The sequence below is a fragment of the Aythya fuligula genome, chromosome Z (assembly GCF_009819795.1).
Source record: "Aythya fuligula isolate bAytFul2 chromosome Z, bAytFul2.pri, whole genome shotgun sequence".
Lineage (NCBI taxonomy): Eukaryota > Metazoa > Chordata > Aves > Anseriformes > Anatidae > Aythya > Aythya fuligula.
Genome location: NC_045593.1, coordinates 22,538,356 through 22,560,224, shown reverse-complemented (window position 1 = coordinate 22,560,224; position 21,869 = coordinate 22,538,356). Strand labels below are relative to the sequence as shown.

At 38.9% G+C, this 21,869-nt stretch overlaps 1 protein-coding gene across 2 annotated transcripts in view; it reads right to left on the bottom strand.

Annotated features, from left to right (window-relative positions):
* Nucleotides 1-21,593, bottom strand: part of RGS7BP (regulator of G protein signaling 7 binding protein) — a 43,897-nt gene extending 22,304 nt beyond the window's left edge. Inside the window, exons 1-2 of one of the 2 annotated variants that reach the window (XM_032205679.1) lie at nucleotides 21,068-21,593; nucleotides 18,035-18,201 (exon numbers count right to left, since the gene is read on the bottom strand). In XM_032205679.1, coding sequence (XP_032061570.1) covers nucleotides 18,035-18,201; nucleotides 21,068-21,229 — 329 coding nt within the window. In that variant the 5' untranslated portion in view covers nucleotides 21,230-21,593. The remainder of the gene's footprint in view (nucleotides 1-18,034; nucleotides 18,202-21,067) is intronic. The other variant, XM_032205677.1, reaches the window with a different exon arrangement.
* Between the last annotated feature and the right edge of the window lie 276 nt (nucleotides 21,594-21,869).

Below are 21,869 nucleotides of genomic sequence, written 5' to 3'. Positions count from 1 at the left end.
ACCATCCCTGGAGATCTTTAAAAGACATTTAGATGTAGAGCTTAGTGATATGGTTTAGTGGAGGACTTGTTAGTGTTAGGTCAGAGGTTGGACTCGATGATCTTGAGGTCTCTTCCAACCTAGAAATTCTGTGATTATGTGATTCATGTATTATTACCCCAAACACCAGCTACCTCAGCCAGTCTGGCTGATTTCTTGATGAAGACCACTTAGATATTGAAACAAAATCTCAAATAATATGATGTCATATAACTCCTGTGATAAATTGTGTTGTCAATGGAGCTGGTTAATACTGTGAAGTGCTGCTGGCCATACAAGAGTTACCACAGCACGAATCACCTGCCCATGAATCAATAACCAGTTCCTGGCATCTGAACACATCTGAGCACATCATCACTGTCATTTGAGCACAGCTGCTGCAAGGCTCTGAATAGGAATTGTGCTCACTGCCTGCATCCCTTATGGAACAGAAATTTGCTTCTCTTTATGCATTTAAGTAAGAAAAACAGGTATTGCTAACATTTGCAGGTTTTGAATACGAATGTGATGGCTTCTTGGCGCTACTTCCACTGAGAGAGGAGCGCTGCTGCCCTCAACTGGATGAATGCCATGGACGATCCACACAGGGAGAAACCAAAGAGACTTTGCTGGAATTCTACTGCCCAGGGAAAGCCTATTGACTTATCAGTGAAGCTGCAAGATGCACATGTTCCCACACCTGAGGAAGGGGAAACGGTGAGATAAATGTACGTGTGCTTAAGAAATGGTGAGATGCGTAAATGTACTTAAGGAAGCATTTTGCATGTAGGGTATTGTTTAGAGGCCCATACAAGCTGGTATGTTGTTTAATAACTGTATCAAGCTTCACTCTAGCGTGTTCTTCACAAAATAAATGTAGGCTCTGACTTTCAAATGGAACTAAGAGAATGGGCTCCTTCACCCTTAAAATATTATATCTATATATGTATATACAGTTTTCTTTTTAATAATAAAAACTCTGTTTGAAAGAAAACCTGTTAACTTACTACTACTAACAACTACATTTACCTTCACGAGATTTATAGGATTAATTATGTGACCTAAAAACACTTCATGATGTCCAAGAAAAACTGTCTCTAATTTCCTTATTTTTTCCCCCTCTCCTAAATTATGCTTATAGCTGTATATTAAATATTTTCTAATGTCCTGCCCTTCCTTTACTAAGAATTTATGTAGTTATCACTTCGATAAAATATCACAAGGGTGCCATAGAATAGAAATCCTTATTTGAAGATGTGAATGATACTCATTTGATGAGAAATTCAGATTACTATGTGAGCCACACTTCTGCAGTTTGAGAGCTCTGATATCTACAATTATTAAAAGTAGTTACAAACAGAAAATGCTGATTTGTTTGTTTATACACCAGTAGTTTATCAGGCTGTTAAAATTGCAATGATTTTTTTTTTTTTTTTTGTAAATACAACTGAAATAAATAAATCTATAGCATTATCATATTTTATATACTTCGTCCACTGGCAAAATTCATAATTTTATTTCTATAAAATTAGGATTTTTAAAATTTGATGAAGTTGTTCAATTGATTATGTTTACGAAGTACTGACAAGGTGATATTTATTTTGGGTTTTCCTAAGCTGATATTAAGTAAAACCAATAGAGGGAGCTCTTATACCATTTTTTCTACCCGGTATAAAAAGGGTGAGTGCATCACTTCGAATAATCATTTTAAGATACAAGAATACATGTTTAAAATGTCTGTCCATAACATAAAAAGGTAAAGAGTGAAAATGCATATTATTTTTCAGCTTCAAAGGAAATACATATATATTTTTTTCTCCCAAAAATGGTTGATATATGGTTTTATTGTACTGTCAAAATGTTGGTTAGAACTGGAAAACACTTTCAGATATTCCTGGATTGCCACTGGTGCCCAGCATTCATAGCCCACTTAAATCAGTGAAATTTAAGACTGTCAAAATTGAACAAATCTTCTGGTCTGAATCTGATTTTAACTTAAAAGCTTTAGTCAAGCATTTACAATAGAACAGTACTATCAACAACATTTAAAAATACATGTGGGTATATTGTATGTGGTTAAAAGAATGGGTAAGTTATATAAAGGGCTTGATATACTTTTTTGGTAAAAATATTGTGTTAAAAAATTACATCCTTTACTATAAGGCAGAGTATTATTTTAATGAACAGTACTAACAGCTGTTTATAGCTGTTTTTATCATGAGATAAAAACAAACAAACAAACAAACAAACAAAAACAAATATCTGCATATATAACAAAGAATGTGTATTTTAGAATGTGTGTTTAAAATAAAATAAGCTTCTGGCAAATTAAAAGTGAAAACTAATTAATTAAATTCTGCCTTAAACCCTTAGATGTACTTCCCATAAAAATATGGTATAGAAAATAACTTATGCACTTCACTGTCCACAAATATTACCGTGTAAAATGTCTTTTAATTTAGGTGCAGAGACACTGTCATTTAGAAATATATAGGAATTGCATAAAATGCCACAAACCAGCCTTGCAGATTATAGTTCTGCTAGAGTGAAAAATGTGACAAATACATTGTGAAGGTACATTCTTAATCTCCTTAGACACTGAGGGAAAGCAGCAAAAGTCCTCTCTGGCTATGGCTCAGGTGCAACAGCCTAATAAACCTGTCTCTGCTTTTGTATCTTAAACACATTATTTCTTTTACACTCCATCATTCATGTTTTTGAATGTAAGTAGAAAAGCCATCAAACTACAATATTTTATTCTGAACAGATCTTGAGAAAACATTCTTATTTGTGTTCCTCCCATCTGCTAGGGTTATTTTTTTGTTCTAAAATAAAAGTATGTCTTGCAAATTACTGCCATTTTCATTATCATAGTTTTTTTGTTTGTTGTTGTTCTACTAATACACTGAAATAATGTGATACAACTGCTGCACAACATCCCAGTCCATCAGAGGAAGAAAAGGGCAAGCTCTTTCTAGTAGACCTATAAATGGTTGCTGTGTTGTTTTCATTAAATAGTTGTTTTGAAGCAGTTACACTCTTGAGTGCTCTCTCAGTAACAGAAGGAGATATGTGACCAGATTTTGGTCACAGACCAATGTAAGTCTCCAGTTACTCTGATAAGGCTGAGAGAGTCATTCTGAGTGTATGACAATGCAAATAGAATAAAGACACAATGCATTAATTCATGTCATAGATACATTTCTAGCTCCCAAACTGACAGCAGTTTAGGTATTTCCAAGCTAGAACAGTTTAGCTAGAATGCTACTAGTGGGAAATATACTTTTTGGTTTTAATCCATTCAGGAAAATCTTGTTAACTTCCATAGATATGTTTTATAAACAAAGGGTGATATATGTCTGCAAATCATTGTCATTTTGATTTTTTTTGTCTCACTCTAATATAGTGTATATATATATGTATCTTTATTATATCTTTATTATATCTTATTATTATTTTTTATTATTATTTTATCTTATCATTATTATTTATTAGACTGTGTTATATATTTTATAAAGCATTAAATATTTTTATTTATCATATAGTATACATATATAATCATATAGTATACATATATACTGTACATATATATAAAAAATAGTATTTATTTTATTGAAGTCTTGTACCTTTTTTTTTCTTTCAAAGTTCTAAAATTGTTTTGGAAACTCACAATATGAGATAATAGCTGCAGACACAGTAATCTTGCCTTTAAAATTAATTTGTTAAATACTCATTAATATTGTGATTCTTCCACATCCCTGACTTTTTGTTATCAGGAGAGCAAGTAAATATCAAACTCTTTTAAGAGTTGTGCATATACTTTGCAGGTGCTGTTATCCAGTGTTTGCAGGTGCTATTCAGAAAATCTGTTTTGAAACTATCAGAATTACAGACTGAAATTTTCTAGATTTGTTAGATTTAGTGTAGATTTTCTCAGAAGTGAATTTATTGGCTGAATGCACAAGTGTGGACAAGAATTATCACAAGCCTACCCAAACTTTTCTACCTGAAAACAAACAGGTTCTGACCAGTTGACAGAACTTCTTGAATGTACATAGAACAGCACTATAAGAAATGTTATTCAAACCCACTCCGCAGTGCACTTAGGCAAGACTAGCTGGATGGAGGTTTCGGTAGCCACAGCAGGTTGGCATGTGCTAGAGGTGGCCTCTGTCCCCTATTAGACACAGACAGCTCTAGCCAGCTCCACAGAGGCCTCACTGCAGGATGTTGCCAACAGCCCAACAGTCAAATATCACTGAAAACTTACTTGAAATGGAGATGAAGACACCGCAGAAGGAGAGGAGGGAAGAAAAAGCATGAGAAACAAGAGAGGGAGCATCAAGGTCAGAGAAAGTAGTAGTAGGAAGTTCTCTGTGGCAGAACAGATATTCCTGGCAGCCTGTGGAGAGGGTCACACCACGGCAGATATTCCCTGCAGCCCACAAAGGACTCCATGCCATAGCAGATGGATATTTCTGAGGGAACTGCCACCAGTGGAGAGCCCATGCTGGCGCAGAATTTTCTAACAGGACTGAAGCCTGTGGAGGAGCCCAGGCTGCAGCAAAGGAAAAGAGGTAAGGAACACCACAAAAGTGGAAAGAGCACCACAAAAGGACTCATCATAATCCCTCAGCCCTCATCCTCCGTTATGTGCTGCTCAAGGGGTGGGTAGAGGAGTTTGGAATGAAGGAGTGAAACCGAGAATGGAAAAGCCCTCACATGGAAAAGGTGTTGTTTTAATGTTTGTGGTTTTGTTTCTTTGTTTCTTTTTTGTTCGTTTGTTTTGTTTAATCTTCCTGAAGTCAAGTCCCTTTTGCCTGCAAGAGTAATTGACGAACAACTCTCCTGTCTTTGTCTTGACCCATGAGCTTTCTCATTCCTGTTCCTCCTATTTTCTGCTCCCACCAAGTAAACAAGCAGCTGGGTAGGATTTTGGCTGTTGGCAAATGCCAATCCACCACACTAACTAAACCAGAGTGGGCATTCTGGAGACAGTTAATTTCTTCCTTGGGCAAAGCTGGAATTGCTGTTTCTAGAATTCCTGGAATGGCTGTTCCCTTCATCACAATTGTCCAAAAGCAAGTTACGCCTGGGCTTTATATTCCAAGATTCCTGCTTGAGGGCAATAGCATTTACCTAACTATGGTCCTAACCCCAGTCCATCCTAGAAGGATAAAGTTTTCCAGAGCTCCTAGAAGGTGTAAGAGAGAGTCTCTCATACAGTTCTCCTAAAATGCATGATGCAACAACATCTAGCCAAATAGTACTGTATTATCATAGTTTTTTTGTTTGTTTGTTTGTTTGTTTGTTTTTTAAGGAAATAAGATAAAAACAAAACCAAACCACATTAAAATTCCTGACAAGCTACTTCTAAGCACTTAGAGTTCTAAGTGAAATTGCACAGGCATCTGTAATTGTGCTTACTGGAAGATTTCTAAAAAAAGTAAATGCAGGACATGACCAGCATACCTTTACAGAAACTAATGATAAGCCTCATTAAGCCATCATTTTTTTCTTCAACTCATTGCCCTTTGCCTTCACATTAGGGAAATCCATAAGACCCTGAGCTACCCAATGATGAGCTGAACAGGACCTTTTTCTCTGCACGTTATCAGGCTCCTCATTGAGAAGAGGTAGCATCAAGTTAGACGAAAGCAGTCACTTGGATAAGCTCTCAAATCAGCCTTGCCTCACTCTAGCCTGCTCTGAACCAGCAATCTGACTCAACACTTCACTGCCTCAGATAAAACAACAGACACTGCTAATTAATAGATATACCCAAGCTTTGGCACAGACCAGGAAACATCTGTGATGACCAAGGAGATAGTCAGATTAGCTGAATGCAACCATTTTTCAGTTTCATGAAGAAATTCGTATTCAGCACCCTGCTTTGTCAGCATCTAAATGCAAGTAATTCTCAAACAAGTTTCTCTGATAAACCAGTAATGAGAACACAGAAAGGTTGCCTGTGCCAATGGGCTCAAACACAGTCTACTTCAATATTGACCCTTATAACCTGTCTAGACAAATAAAACTCATACTGTCTATAGATTTCCCCTTTGATTTTAAGATTCCAAGTTCTTTAAAATGTCCTTATTTGCTTACTGTTCATTAATTTCTAAACTCTGCATCACAAAAGTATGCAAAACTTAAATGCTAAGAATCCACATTTACACTCTTGTCTAGTACCTTTGGTTAATAGTTGGAAAGAGAATGTTTGAATCTTTGACAAGTATTAAAACAATTATCTCTTGTGGAACAATTTATGAAAATTTGTTCTGATCAGTGTGAACATATTTTCCCAGATGGGTCAGATTTCCCAGAAAAGCTTGAAAATGAATAAAATGCTTCGGGTATTTGTTGCTGCAAGATCTAGGTCATAACAAACTACTAACATATGGGGTTTAGAAGGAAGTCTGCTGCAGGCAAGTGATGCCATCTGCTGTTGACCATGCACAGGACACTAAACCAGTTGACTGCTTTGATTTTATGACACCTCTGTTTTTCCCTTTTTCTTTTTCTAATACGTACTTCAAATATAAATTTTAAAAAGATTTTTCCAAAGGGCATTCCATAAAGCGCTTGTGTGGTCTGGATACCTGTTACCTCTTTGTAAGTTAAATTTCTGGATTTCCATATGTCAAAATGAGAAAAACATGAGATGTGAAGAGAGGAAGAGAGGATAAATATATTTGTATTTCCTTAAAAAAAAAAAGAAAAAAAAGAAAAAGAAGGAAAAAAAGATGCTTTTGTTTGCAATAAGAACCACTGAAACCAAACATAAAATGTTCTGTTAGCTCCACTGGGGTTCAGATAAGAACAACACTGCACAATACTGCATTAAAACTACTGAAAAAATCCATACATCCTCATTAATTTTTTTAAATAAAATATTTATTTATTACTTGTAGTCAATGTGACTGCTACACTAGAAGCAGCATACACTGGAAGGAAAACAGTCCATCGAACAGATTACTACTATGTTGCTCAGAATAAGGTTGAGAGATTCTGGCTGTATCAAATGCTTCTAGGAGTGCTTTGAACAGGTCATACTTATGCCATGGATTATTTTTTTTAACCTTTTTCTAGTCAAATATCCAAATACTTTTACATAAATGTCTTCCATGTGAAAAATAAATTGTGGTATAAAGAAGTATCTTACACAGCCGCACCATATATTTCACAGATCTAATCTATATGAGTAGTTAAGCTAAAAATCACAGCTGAGAGACTGTGAGAAAACTTGAATGTGTCAAAAAAAAAAAAAAAAAAAAAAGGAAAAAAAAAAAAGAAATAGATTAGCTTCCTGAAACGTTTAAATTCGTACTGAGAGAAAGAAATTTTTAAAACCATCTGTTGATAAAATGTGTTCAGGAAGCAGTGTTTTTAGCATAAGGAACTTTGCATTTTTTCACTTTGGAGTTTTTTAATCCTGCTGTAGTCTCCACTTGACTTTGTGAATTGGCTTTACTTTCTGCACATCCCCCCCTCCCAACCCCCCCTCCCAGTTCCTATTTCCTCCTGGGGAACAAGCAAGAATGCCTTCACAAAATCTTCCTCGAGCATCCAGTATTCTGCATTAACTGTTGCATAGATATACTAGCAATTTCTACTTCCTGAATGATGTAAAAGGAATAGCGAGGTCGTATGTATGCTATTTTGGGTAAGTCTGCAGCTAAACTAAATACACAGGCTTTGAAACAGACCCCTGACTTTGCAGCCTTGGTGTTCTTCAACATGCATGTACTGCTTTTTTGTGGATGAGTGAGGAAGGAGTTAAATGAGTATAAGTGGATAGCTCTGCTTCACAAGAACAGCTCCAGCAACAGAACTGGGGGTTGCTGTATAAACACAGCACTTTACAGTATTTTGCCTTTTAACTATTTCCTATGCTGGCAACATTAACAACAGATCACTTGCAACAATCTCTCTTGGCATGATAGCGATACAAAGCATGAGCTTTTCTTTGCTCATCTGATATAAACAAAATTTTCTTCTCCTACGGGAAGGCAGTTTCTTCAACAACTTTGAGTACATCATTTAGTATAATGTGATAGCATTTGAATACTTATGCCAAATCCACTGTCAGGAAATGCTGTTCATCCAGAAAGTATTCATAAAGAAGATAAGAATAACAAGGTAAACACAGAACAAAAGAAAGGAAGAACTACACTGATTTAATTGTTTGTGTACAAATAAACGATCATATTATTTCTCTTTTAGTTAGAAGTGGTGTAGAAAATCTAAATGTAGATCTGCAAGTATATCCAGGAAAGAGGAAATAGAATCCAATAATAGCCAGAAGCAATTCAGTATTTGTTTACTCTTAAAACATGGATTTACACATCATTTAATTGATAGTACTGGACCAATTCCTGAGTAAGGAATGCCTAATTTAATGCTTTGTTCAGCTGAGACCTTAATGTCTTAATAACAGCTTCAAATATTTAATTATTATTAAAAAGAATAATAAAGTAACTAGAAAAACTTGAACAAATTTTACACACCTTAAAATTAATTCAGATTTGGTTACAATTTTCCCTGACAGGTCTGAGATCCTCCTTGGTTGGCTGGATAACTGATCTTGCAAATTACTGATGGTGCTGTTAAGAGCAGTTATCCTTTATCGTTTGGCACTTGCTTGCTAGAGCAAATCTCCATGCATCAAAGAGGTCACAATAAATAGGAAATCTTTTTTAGAAGAGACTGCAAGAAGTCTAACACTTGAAGGCACATGAGAGAACATGAATTGTGAGGACACACATTTAATTGCATGGGCTGTACAATTAACTTAGCAACTGTGCTGGCTGATTTCAATGAGAGACACAGAAAAAAATATAATCAGAGAAAAATGTTACAGAATCTAGAGGAATACTGAGAACTAGCAAAATTACTTGAGCTAGCTGGAAATTTTCAGCATAAAACTTAAAAAGGAATTAACGAATTTGGGGGAAAAAAAGAACAACAAACAAAATCACCAGAAAACAGGTAGTTCTAGGGCCCCATGTTTAAGTCTTTCTAACACACAGCTATTATCTCAGGTTCTTTCTTCCTTGAGGATATATCAACATCTCACTAAAATAGTCTGGTTACTAGAACTTCTGTGAGAATCCCAAGTAATTTTCTGAAAACAATGTAATCAAAGCTAATACAGAACCAAGGTAAGCAGAGTGTTTAAAACTAAAAATTTCAGCAATGTAGGATTTTGTTAAATCAATCAATGTTTAAGAAAATGGTCATGAAAGGAGCATGTAAAACTCATGACTAAATCTCAGCATGGCCACAACTGTGCTTAACTAGAGATCTAGAGAAGAAAATTACTGAAATGTGCTGGTGAGACAGATCTCAAAGCAGAGGACCTATATGGAACAGAAGGAAGCTCTTTGTGGCTGTTGTGGTTACAGGGATGGTGCTTTACCAGTCCAACCCACCAACTTTCAATTACATCTGTGAAGCTGGGCATGAAGCTTCAGTGTAACTGCTTTTCAATAGACGTTTTTAACAAATTTTTTTCCAAGAAAATATCTTATCTCTGAAATACTGAGATGAAACATTTATTTCCAGTAGGTCTTTAATTAACGGGTTCAAAATATCAAATCAATGTAATTAATGAGTTCAAATGATAGCCTGACGGTAGGCTATTTCAGTGCTCCTTATTTTTCTGGGCTTAGGGTCATTAGCATGATATGGATACCTCATATTTAGCCTTTTAGTCTTTTAATACCTTTTAAAATTTACTTCTAAATCCCCATTTCAAGCATTATTTACAGATGTAAGTTAGTATTGTTCAAGTTTTTGCTCAGGAATGACTGATTACACTTGTGATGGGTAAAAATAAATATAGGAATGCTATGTGCTGTTAAGTGCTAGGGTCTAATATTCCATCAGACTGATAATTTAAAATCAGATCTTAAAGAAATAATTTAGGAAAATTACATGATAAACATGTAATCTTCACATACTTTAATTAGAAAACCCTGTTATGATAATAAAATATTTTAATATTATATCTTCTCTCAAAAGACTGGAAGTTGAGATAGAAGCGTTAAATAATATACACAGTGTTTTTCAAAGAAAATAAGTACTGCTACACCTATTTAGTGCATGATTAACCTAAAGGATCTAGCAGAGGCTGAATGAAAGATTTTCAAGATTTCCCAGAATTTAACAAATATATATATATTCAAAACATTCTTTATTCGTTTCAATCTTTGTTATTACTGGTAATGCTAAAGAAACAAATGTAAATGGATGTTGGTGAACTTGTTATAGTAAAACGTACATACTGTGTTTGCCTTGAAGTTACTGTTTGGTGATGGGTGATGGAGAAAAAAGTGCAAGAAAGAGAACTATTGCAGAAAAGGCATGAAAACAAGGGAGAAGAGGGTATGAGAAAATTTGTAGTGAAGCTAAGGTAACAGCAACTGTAAACGGGTCAATACATTTTTGTATGCATTTCAAAATCCCTATGTTTCTTGCTTCTATAGATGTACCTAACAGCTGGATCCTCTTGCTGATTACTGTCTAAGAAAATTGCTTACACAGAAGAAGCATGAAAAGCTTTTATGTCCAACAGTGTTGCTAGGTAGTCAGAAAGAAGGACAAAATAGGGCAAGAGAAGAGCATGAAGTTAGAGAATGCTTGAAACATATTGTTTTCTCTCACTTCAATTTTGTGATGTCAAAGGTTTGTATAGCTAAAAAGGGGAACATAAAACACCATAGGCTCAACTACAGCTGTAACACTCCACAGTTCCTGAGTTAGCTTTAGAGAAACACACACTCAGCTGTAGTGGAATGTTGCATGTGCATAACATCAAAGCGTGTGCTACTGAGGACTTAAGATAGCATCCTACCTTTTGACATCCTCTTCCATGCTGGAGTTCGGAACTTAGAATAGAGTGTCGAATGCAGAAGTCCTGTCAACACAGAAGCCAAACCACCCTGATCCTGCAGCCTACTTCAGCCCTAGACCAAAGTTTTATGTAGATGAATTTACAGTTCAGCAGGCTAAAAATCAGAACACTAAAGAACATTCAGCACTCATACGAATTCACCATCTCTGCTCCCCTGTATCCTTCTGTGTTTTATCTGCCTAAAACACAGAAATGTCATAGCAGCAAGGACTAGAATACAGATTCTCCTTACTAGCAAGGAATTTTCTTAAAGAGTTTTCAGTGTTATCCACACTAGAACTGCTTGAAACAGAGGCAGAGTGCGGACCCTTGCACCATACTGCTCCCTGCTGCACCATACTCTGCCAACCGGGCTAGATGATGCCAATGTGCCCCTTCCTTCCCTGCAGTTACCTCCCAGTTTCAGGTCATGGCACAGAGGAAAAGTGACAATGCCTATCCTGCCTACCAGCAGTGATCCCTGAACATGAGGAAGAGTCTCTGGCTTCAGGGCTGGACACAGCTTCTCTTCTGTTAGAGGACCCTTCCACTAAGAGGCAGGCTTATCTACCTACCTTACCCAGCCTGTGCGGTCCTCAAGTGCTGTGGAGGTGGCGATGCTGCCCAGGGAGCTGCAGTGAATGTGCTGTTTAAGCGTGAGATGGAAGGAAGGGGCCAAGAACTTCTTCATGATCAATGAAGATGATGCCTGTCTTGCTTTTAGCTTCCTCTTCTCCATGACTGTAGTCTGGAAGCCTGGGCATTTTTCTGGGAGGTAGGCACAGGTGCTCTAAAAATTAGGTTTACTCACCTTTGGCTTTGCCTTAAAAGAAAGTGCTGGGTGCCCCTGTGTTCTCTGGCGAGTACAAAACTGTTAGGCTTTAAGGATGCTCTGATGGTGCCTATGGGATCAAGCTTGTCAGAGCTTGGACAAGAGCTTGGACAAGGAGCCCAGTTCTGCCTGCTGTTTAGGTTTACCCTTAAGCAAGGTGCTTAGCTCTTCCACTTTCTGAAAACAACGTTATAGAACTTTCAGGCTTTTCAGAATTTCTGTTTTGCACACTGAGAAGTAAATGCTAAATACAATTTTAGGTACATCTGTCCTTTACCAAACCTGGCCCCACTTACAAAAAACAAATCCACAAAGGGAGATATTAATATCTTGTATATTTAAGTCCCAATTGTCTACAAGAGCACAGCATAAAGACAAAGATACAAAGGAAAGTGAGTCTGTGGAGGTTAGCTATTTTGAGAACTCTAGCTTTAGTAAGTAACCTTGTTTTCTCCTCCATTATTTGCTTTCTAAATTTGCCTATTAAACTTGAGACATCTGACTTAAACGATTTCTTTTTTTTTTTTCCCCTGCAACTTAAATTGAGGAAATAGATGTTATTCTCAACAACAGGACACGTCTTGACTGAGCTCCACAGAAAATTACTGTAGTTTTTTGATGCCCCCTTTTCATCATTTCAGGTGCACCAGTTTTGTTGTGTAGAGACATTTTGAACCTTGTGAGAGCAATGTATGTGAGTCTTATTCTCTTCAGAGGTGGGCAAGCTGTTTTACACTTGTTGTGCTCTAGCTTGTCTGTAAAAACTTAGTTCATGGTATATCCGAATCAGAGCTTACTTCCCAAAACATTTCCATGTTTCTTTGTTTTCTTACATTTCATCACATTATTTTTAGTATTTATTTATACTCTCAATAGGTCATATTCTAATTATCATGGTGCAACCTCTATGAAAAGTTTACCTTATCCTTACCTTTTCATTTGGCTGTTAAAGCACTGACTTTAACTGAGGGAGGACACAGGGCTAGTGCCTGTAATTCAGATCTCCAGGGATCAGTGTTAACCTCTGGTACATATGGTTAGAGAGGGAGTACAATGGCAGGGATTTTAAGGACACGAGGAAGGCAGAGATCTCCATGCATGCTGCATGATTGATATGTATCTTGGGAAGAGTTCTAGTTTGTTACTCTGTCTGCTAACATTACCTTAGTTTTGATTCATGATTATAAAAATTCTTCCCTGTTGAGCTGAGTGTTGCTATGTTCAGTTTCTGCTGATCTATGCTGCCTGTCAGCAGTGCTTTATTTAACATCTTAAGTTAAATAGTTAACATGGATTCTATTATGTCTGTCTTAACAGAGCTCTTATTAACTTACAAGCATGGTCTCTTTTTCTTTTAATTTTTAAAATGTTATGGATCAGTCTTTTTTGTTTGCTTATATGCTTTAGTATGTAGGTACTAATTTTAGTGTCATTATCTGGGGAAAATTCAGACATTTTAACACAAATTTGGCCACAACTGGGTGTCAATAAAGTGTTTGAACACAACCTTAGGAGCTGCTTTAGTATTAATTAGGTCTGAGAAACTATCTTCTATTGCTTAACGGAAACATTAGAAATCTAGTGTAGACTGAATTGGAAAACAAAAGTAAAAATGAACTAAAGCTACTAAAAAACGCCGTGGCTGCATTTCTGTGTAGTGCCACAAAGAAAGAATGCAACCAGAATGTGATTTTTAGGTCTACTTCCTCTACTTTCCTGAACTCAGGAAAAGCCACATGTAACAACTGTATTATAAAAGTAATGAATGCACCACAATGTAAAATGACAAACATTTATGTTGGAATTTTCCTGAGGAGGAGATTTACTGCAACTTTTATCACAGGCTGGAAGGGACGTCTAGAGGTGATCTAGTCCACTCTACTGCTGAAGTCAGTGCTATCTAGAGCAGGTCACTAAGTATCATGCCCAGGTGAGTTCTGAGTATCTCCAAGGATGGACACTCCACAACCTCTCCAGGCAACACTGGAGCGGTGGTGGAGTTTTCTGTCACTGCATACCACTGAGGAGAGCCTGATTGTGTCTTCTTTACACTCCCCCATCAGGTACTTATACATATAGATAGAATCCCCATTCCAAGACTTTTCTTCAAGCTGAACTGTCCCAGCTCTGTCAGCCTCTCCTTGTATGCTGTGTGCTCTTTATTACCTTCATTGCCACTGACAATGTCCCCTCCAGTATGTCCCTTTCTCTTTTCTACTACAGAGCTCAGATCTGGACATGGTACTCCACAGATGGCCTCACTGGTGTTGAACAGAGGGGAAAGATCATGTCTCTTGACCTGCTGGTGACACTTCCTAATGTAGCACAGGAGGCTGTTGGCTGTTTGCCACAAGGGCACACTGCTGGCTCATGTTCAACACAGTGTTCACCAGAACCACCAGGTCCATTTCTGCACAGCTGCCTTCTAGGTAGCTGGCCCCTAGCCTGTACTGGTGAGTGGGGTTATTCCTTCCTTGATTCAGAAGTTTTCAGTACCAGTCTGAACAACACAGGACAATCACTTTGAAAGTTACATTCACACACACATAAATTGCTGTCCACCCCTGGGCTCCTCACATAGTTTTATTTCATGCAAGAAAAATACACTGTCAACATATATATCAGCCCACCACAGAGACAGTTCTGGTTCCAGTGTGCCAAGAGTGCACAGAAATACTTGCATTATGTAAGCATATCAAGTGCTTGGGAATATGAAAGGGACATTTAAAAAAGTGTGCACGTGGTTGTGTAGACCTGTATTTTAAAACACAGTTCTGAGTTATTATTCTGTTTATATCCCATAGTGTACTTCAGCTAATAAAGCTGGGTCTCTGCTTGATAGCTTCTAATCTAAAATATTAGCAGAGTGTTTATCATCCCCAAAAAACAGATACTAAAATAGAGGTTTACTTTGTTGTTGTTGTTGTTCTTCGTTTTGTTTCAAGTATTTTCCCACTCGTTTAGCTTTCTTTACTTAAAAATGCTAATCCATTTTCTTGCTGCTTTACCTTCTCCAGGTTTGGTTATAATTTCCAGTACTACAAGGTGCACAATGTAATTCAGTTATTTAATTTACATTACATTAATATAGTAGAAAATGTAATGAAAGGACCAGAGCTTGCTTGCTTTCCTCAGAAGACAGTCTCATTAAAAATCAATAAGATTTTTTGGTATGAATTGTGAGTATAGTGTGCAGAAATTGACCTGAAGTCCTGAGATACCATTGAATGAACAGCTCAGTCTGACTCAAAGATTATTTGCTAGAACTAGAATAGTTCAATTTAAAATATTTCTATTTCTAATCTTTATTCTCTAAAAGCTGTGACAGTGTTTGTAAACCCAGGTATGCCTCTGCTCTTTAAGAAAATTACATCTCTCTCTACATAGAGAATAATACATAACAGAGCAAGTTGAGAAGAGGATGTAATAGCTATGAAATCCTATTAAATTAGAGATTGAATTTTAAGTTTCTCTTCTCAATAAGCTTAATCTCTCTCTTTTTTTTTCTTTTTTTTTTTTTTTATAAATAAACTGATTTGTAAAGTTTTCATACACACCAACGTGTATAGATGTCATTAGTCATCCTCTGCATTTTCTATGTAGAAGACCCTAATATTTAGACAAATCCTTAAATCTTCTGTGAGAGCTTACATTTGTCAGGCACTAGTTGTTCAGATATGGTCTTTGACTCAGGAAGCTCCTAAACTACTGATTGCCAAAAAGTGGCAAATATGCTAGGGAAGGCATCATTCTATGTACAGCCCGTTTTTTATTTTTTTTTTTACTGACTTTCTGCTACTGGTTGCTGTCAGATTTGGGCTAGATGGGGTGATATGATCTAATCCAGTCCAGTCTCATAAGGTTTTATGTTTCCTTGCTACTTCCTTATCTTTGTCGTCATCTCTTTCTTTTTTCTTTCTTTTTTCTTTCTCCCTATTTTTTTTTTTTAATTTAAGTGTGGCTTTCAGTCTCTCCATTTCCCTAGCTTCTTATTGTAGCAAAAGTAGCTACAGCTAGAGTCTTCTCTTTTTGTTCGAATTAAACCTCTGTCCTCTGTCCCTTTAATATTCCAGAATTGATGTTCCCATGACCAAACTTTTCTTCTCCATGACTTTTCTCTTGGCCAATTCATAATGTAATGCCTTCACCTCAGCATTTCTTTCTCTTCCCACAACTGCCAAATTTTCTTCCAAAGCTGTCTTTAACAGTGCTAGTGGGTTGTTCCTGTTTCTTTCCTTCTGAGTCTTTGCACCTTTCCTCTTTGTTACCCTCCTCAGTCTGGTAGAACAGGTGAGCCAAGAGGGAAATAGGTGCTGCCTGAATCAGGAGTGGGTTTGAGTCTCAAACATTAATGTATTCAAACAGGAAGCAACAAAGCTGTCTGCTAATTTTCCAAGGAGGATATCAACACAATCAAGATGAATGAACTTAATGTTGTCTGATATGGTGATGCCACCTTCTTGAAAGAAAGTCAGAGTGCCCTGCAAATGCTCGGGTTAGTTAGGTGACTAACTGAATGTTACAGATGAGCTTAACTAATTAAATGCTGGTGTGTAATGAAATTTTATAGTTTAGTAACATAATTAGCTATTTTTTATTATTATCTCTGCCTGAGAAAGCAATAGCTATCTTTACCAAGCTTTGGAAGATGAAATCGGTAGTGTTACCCAGAAGTATGCACAGTGCAGTGCTGCAGATTCTAAAGTAAAGCAGCAAACTAAGTGAGCCTTTGTCTCATCTCCTATCAAGTGTTTTCTGAGCAATACACTACCCTCCTGACTGTTTAATATTGGGGATGATTTAATGCATTCCTGCACCTAAATATTTTCCTTCCTTCTTGTTTTTCATCCTACCAAATTAGGTTCCCATTGCAGATCCAATGCCATATGCACTATATCGCTCTTCCTGCTGAATTAAAGACTGAACCTCTATGTTTATTCACTACTCCTCTCCTTCTGTTTGTTTTCTACACTGAATTCCTCACAGATAATAATAAGGTGGCTCAAATAGCTTTCCTCAGCTGTATAAGGGTGTGGATATGAAGCACATCTTGTAAAATGTCTGTCAGACTAAACAAATAATTTCCAGAGGGTTTCTAACACCTACCAGTTGTTATGCATATCATATTATTATCACAGTTACCTAAAACAGTTTTAGATTAGCTAAATGTCAATCTCACAGCAACTGCACAACCTTCAGGACATCTTTGTGTATATGACAGGCTCCCAGCTGTGAAATTATTACTTAATTCTCTATTTCTAAATAAGCATGTATCTATGGTTTTCCTTATTAATAAAATAAAATAAAATAAAAAGACAAAAAAAATCCAAGTTAGGTTCTGCTACTCCTTTTCTATTTTTGTTGTTTGTATTAGTCTCTCTTTTTGAGTTTAAAAGTACATAGAATCAATTTCACTACTGTTTGTTTGTTTACACACTTTCAGTGCTATAGTTTTGAGGTATTGTATACTGGTAACAATGAACTGTATCCTTTTTTTAAAAAAATTCTTACAGACTTTAGTGTCTTAAAAGCATATATGTTTGAGGAAAAAATTGGAGTTTGTGATATCAATTTAAGAGAAGAGTCTTTGCTCAAAATCGCATCTGAAAACATCAACAGCTCTACTAAATCTGTGACATGTTTCTCATATATGTTAAACTGATGAAAGAACTTTAGTGGGGATTAGTCATAGCTGCCGAAAAGATTTTCCTGTGGTGTGCAGTGGTTTATGTTGGATAAGGCAGGTGCAGAAAACTCTGGCAAAGCATGGTCAGTGAGACAAAACTCGGGAGGTGTTATGTGTTAACATAAATGCCCCACTTGCCATACAGTGAAAAAAACATAAATAATTAGACTTACATAGTTTTCACCTAATTATGTTTACCTCTGGTTTTGCCAAGTTTCTAGCTGAGCTGAATTAGTTGTCACAATCTGTTCAGTTAGATATACTCAATGAAGAACTGGGAAGGAAGTTATTGCCACATCAGCTTTGAGAGGCAAGGCTGATCTTTTTAAGTTGTCTAGTGATACAGAGAAAAAACACGTTCACCTTAAATAACAGCAACCAGTGAAATCAGTCAGACACCACCTTTATAAGGGGACCAGGATTTGGTCCCAAATTGCACTATAATAGGGACATAAGACATTCGGCAGGATTTGTGGCCATATTTCTCTATGACTAAAACAGAAACACAAGTTAATGCTCTTGCTGAATGTTTCCTCAATGTAATATTTAGCAAAGACATGCGTAAGAGTACTGCTTTAATTAAACATAAGTAGTCTCCTACCCGGAAATTGCTGCTAGTTTTTGATGAGCCTGATAGGCCATCTCACATCCATGAGTTCGAGTTTTGTGCATTTCTGCATGCAGAGATGGACAGGTGACTGAGACATCCCCAATGGAAATTACCAGCTCCCGGTATAGAGCCACCTGGGTGTTGAACTCCTGGACAAGCTGAAAAACAAAGACAATTTACTTACGTGAGACAATTAGCTACACTGATAAAAACTTATTATTTTTTTAATTAAAACAAAACAAAACAACAACAAAAAAAAAACACAAACATGCCTAATTTAGGGCTTGTTCCTACTGCTTCCAGGCAGGCATGCATAGAGTACAAGACCAAGTGCCTAAGATTTAATAAATGACTAGGGCCTCCATGCCAGCTGCCTCTTCTGTGTGCTGTAAATGTTCATTTGCAGGAAAGTAGTGCTTCTGCTTTTAATCTCTGGAAGTGTGAGTTATTAGTCCTAAATATTAAGCAGACAGAAAACCAGCTGTTTTACTAGTAGCATGAGGTTATTTTTTGCTATCATTAAAGACAAAAATATCTCCAGAAATGATTGCCTTTGCTCCTCCTGCTTCCTGATTAACAGCACATTTAGGGATTGGAATGTAGCGTTTGCTTTTACACTGGAGATTTTGCTAATTTATTTTGTAATGATTTCTGTTCTGTCACTGGCCTCTAACCCAGATTTCAGACTTGAAACTGATTGGGAGTTATTGGCTGAGAAGATGTACCAGATACACACTTTCCAGTTAGGATTCTAGAAAGCACTTTTTCCAATGTGGGGAGAAAAACAGACAAAGGAATAAATAAATGTTTCAACATTTTCACAGAAATTTAATACACAGCAGATACACACGGATGCTACTGGATACATAGGTTATTTTACAGTGATGGAAAGATCATTATTGTTTAGTTCCACTGATCACAATGTGGGATGATATTTTAAGGAAACAAAGCATTTGCTATCTTAAAGGAAGCACATCAGACCATTTGCTCCACATGGTGGCGGGGGTGGAAGGAAGGGAGCATTAGAACAAAATATGTATTTATCTTTGTTTTGCTAATTTGACCTCAATTTCCAAAATATAAAACCAGACAAGAGCGACTGCTAATAATTCTGCAGCCATCATTACCACCAGGAGTTCAACATATCCCAGCATACAAGCACAGTGAAAAAACAGGTCTGGGACCTGGATTCTATCAGTTTTACCAAACATTAAAGTCAAGCCTTCTAATTCTCATACTCAGAAACAGAAAATAAGTGAGTCACTTCTCCTGCAGAGTTCCATGCTGGCTCTTCATGCGTACTACTATAATTACTCTGCATAACTAAGAACTAGTATCAGGGCCAATTTATTTATTTATTTATTTATTTATTTATTTTAAGCCACGTTTTCTCAAATTTAATTGTAAGAGTAGCAAATAGGTTTCACTGCTTCTGGAGCAGCAAAACAATCCCAATGCATTCCAACACATCTGCAAGAATACCACCACAACAAAAAACAACACCCCCCCCCCCAAATTCACATACCAAACAAAGCCCCAGACACAATCTTCGTACTCTGCTAAACGTGGCTTCAACTCTCCTGTTCTGTAGCTTCGGTGGATGCAAGAAACCAATGGGGATAAAAAGATGTACTACATTGTGGTATAATTATTCCGTATTAAGAACATGAGAAAAGCTTCTCATCCTGCCACTGGTAAGACAGACACATTTTGCTGGTTCTCACCTGATATCCCCTGTCTAAACAGAGCATTCTCAGCACTGCCAAGGAAAACAAAACCATGCTGATATTGCAGCATCAAGACAGAACAAGAAAAAATGCACTCATTTGATCTCCTCAATCTCACTGCATATTGGCAATCCATCTGTAAATCGTATTATATTTCTAATCACTGAATTCTACCAGATAAAGAACGAAGAAAGGAAGCTAGCGGTTCTGTTTAACTAACCAAGTTAAGCTACTGGGAATGAGAGAAAAGGCAGGACCCCGTAGGATCCACTTGTTGGATATATTTATACAGCTACCGTGGCAGCTTTTGTTCTTTGGTGCACTGGGAGCTGCTGCCGATTTTGAAGTATCAGAGTGGATATCTGCCAGAACAATTTGGAGTATTAGAGAGAAATATTGCCAGAGTTCAGCAGAGCAGAAGTGGCAGACACATGTCCAATGCTACTGGACAGAGGTGTGTGGCAAGACCCAAATTTTTGAGGTAAAGTAGCAGCAACTACATTTGTTTTCTGTGACGGGTGAGATGAGCAATTTTGGGCCCCAACACCCAGTTGACTGTAGCCTGAGGAGCCAGATGCTGCTGGCTTGGAGGGAAGTGTCAAGATCCAAACATTTTGAGCACAAGTGGAGAAAAATGCTATATTGTAACATGATGTTCTGAAAAGAGCACAGGTGCGGGTGCTTGACCTGAGATTTTACAATTGCAGTCAGCTACTCTGGGTAGACTGGAAGCAGGTACCATGCATGTCAGGGAACGAATTTTGTGGCCTCAAATTCTGGATTCAGTTAGAAAGATTATAGGGCAAGAGTGGTTGTTGTTGTTTTTTCCCCACTAGGAGAGCAAGCGGAGCGTGTGCTGATGCCGCGGAAGCAAGTGCTCACCTGTTTAGGCTTCAGTGAGTGCAAGTCTGGGGACAGATCGGGCCGTATCTAGCAAAAAAAAAAAAGCAACTCCACCCGCTGTCAGCGCCGCGAAGGCAGCGTGTGCGGGGCTGCGGGCTCCTGCGGGACCAGGAGCCGGGCTCCGGTCCCGACCCACCCGTACGGCCGGAGACCTCGCTTCTCCCTCCCGCCTCCCGCGACAGGGCAGCAGCCCCCCGGCGGGGGACTGCAGTTTTAAAAATAGTGCAACTGCACGTGATGGGAATGGGCGAGCTGCCAGCCACGGAAACGCTCAGAAAAAAAAAAAAAAAAAAGAGAGAGAGAAAAAAAGGAAAAAAATAAAAGAAAATAAATAAATAAATAACAGCAATAATAATAATTTTTGTTTGTTTGTTTCGTTTCCCGCGGTACCCACCATCTTGCAGTCGTCCAGGGCTCTCAGCGTCGTGCAGGCGCCCTCGCAGCCGCTGCCCCGCCGCTCGGAGTCGCGGCCGTGCGGCGAGGTCCTGCTGCTGCCCGGGAATATGGAGGCGGCGGAGCGGGGGCGCTTCCTGCGCCCGCTCGCTGCAGAGCTCATGCACTCGCATCCGCCGCGCGGAGCCGCCGGCCGGGGAGGGCTGCGGAGCCCCGCCGCTCCTCGCCCCGTCCCGCCGGGGGCCGCGCCGCTCACGGCGGCGACAGCGGCGACAGCGGGTGGCGGCCGGGCGGCGGAGCGCCCTGCGGCATCGCCTCCGCTCGCGGCGGGGAGAGGCGGAGGGGCTGGCGCCTTCCCTCCTCCGGCAGCGCGGCTGTCAGTCCCCGCGGAACCGCCCCGCCGCCGGCGGCATGCTCCGCCGGCCTCCTGCCCGTAGCAGCGCCGGCCGTGCCCGGCGGACAGCGGCTGCCATCGGCGGCTGGCGACGCCCCCGCGATGCCCCCGCCCGGGGGAGCGCGCAGCTCCCTCCTCCGAGCCCCTCCGCCGGCAGGGGGCACGGGGGGAACCGGGGGGGCTGACGCCGGTAACAGCGCGCCGCCCCCCTAGGGCGGGAGCGGCTGCGGCGGCCGCCCCCTTCCCCGGGACGAGACCCCCTCCCCAGAGCCCCCCCGGCCGCAGCGGGGGCGAAGCGGTCCCGTCGCCACCCCGCCGGGGGTCGCAGCCCCGGGGGAGCCGTCCCGGGGCTCCCGCAGGCGTCAGGGCATCGCCCGCGGGGCTGCGGCCGAAGTTGGTGCCGAGTCGT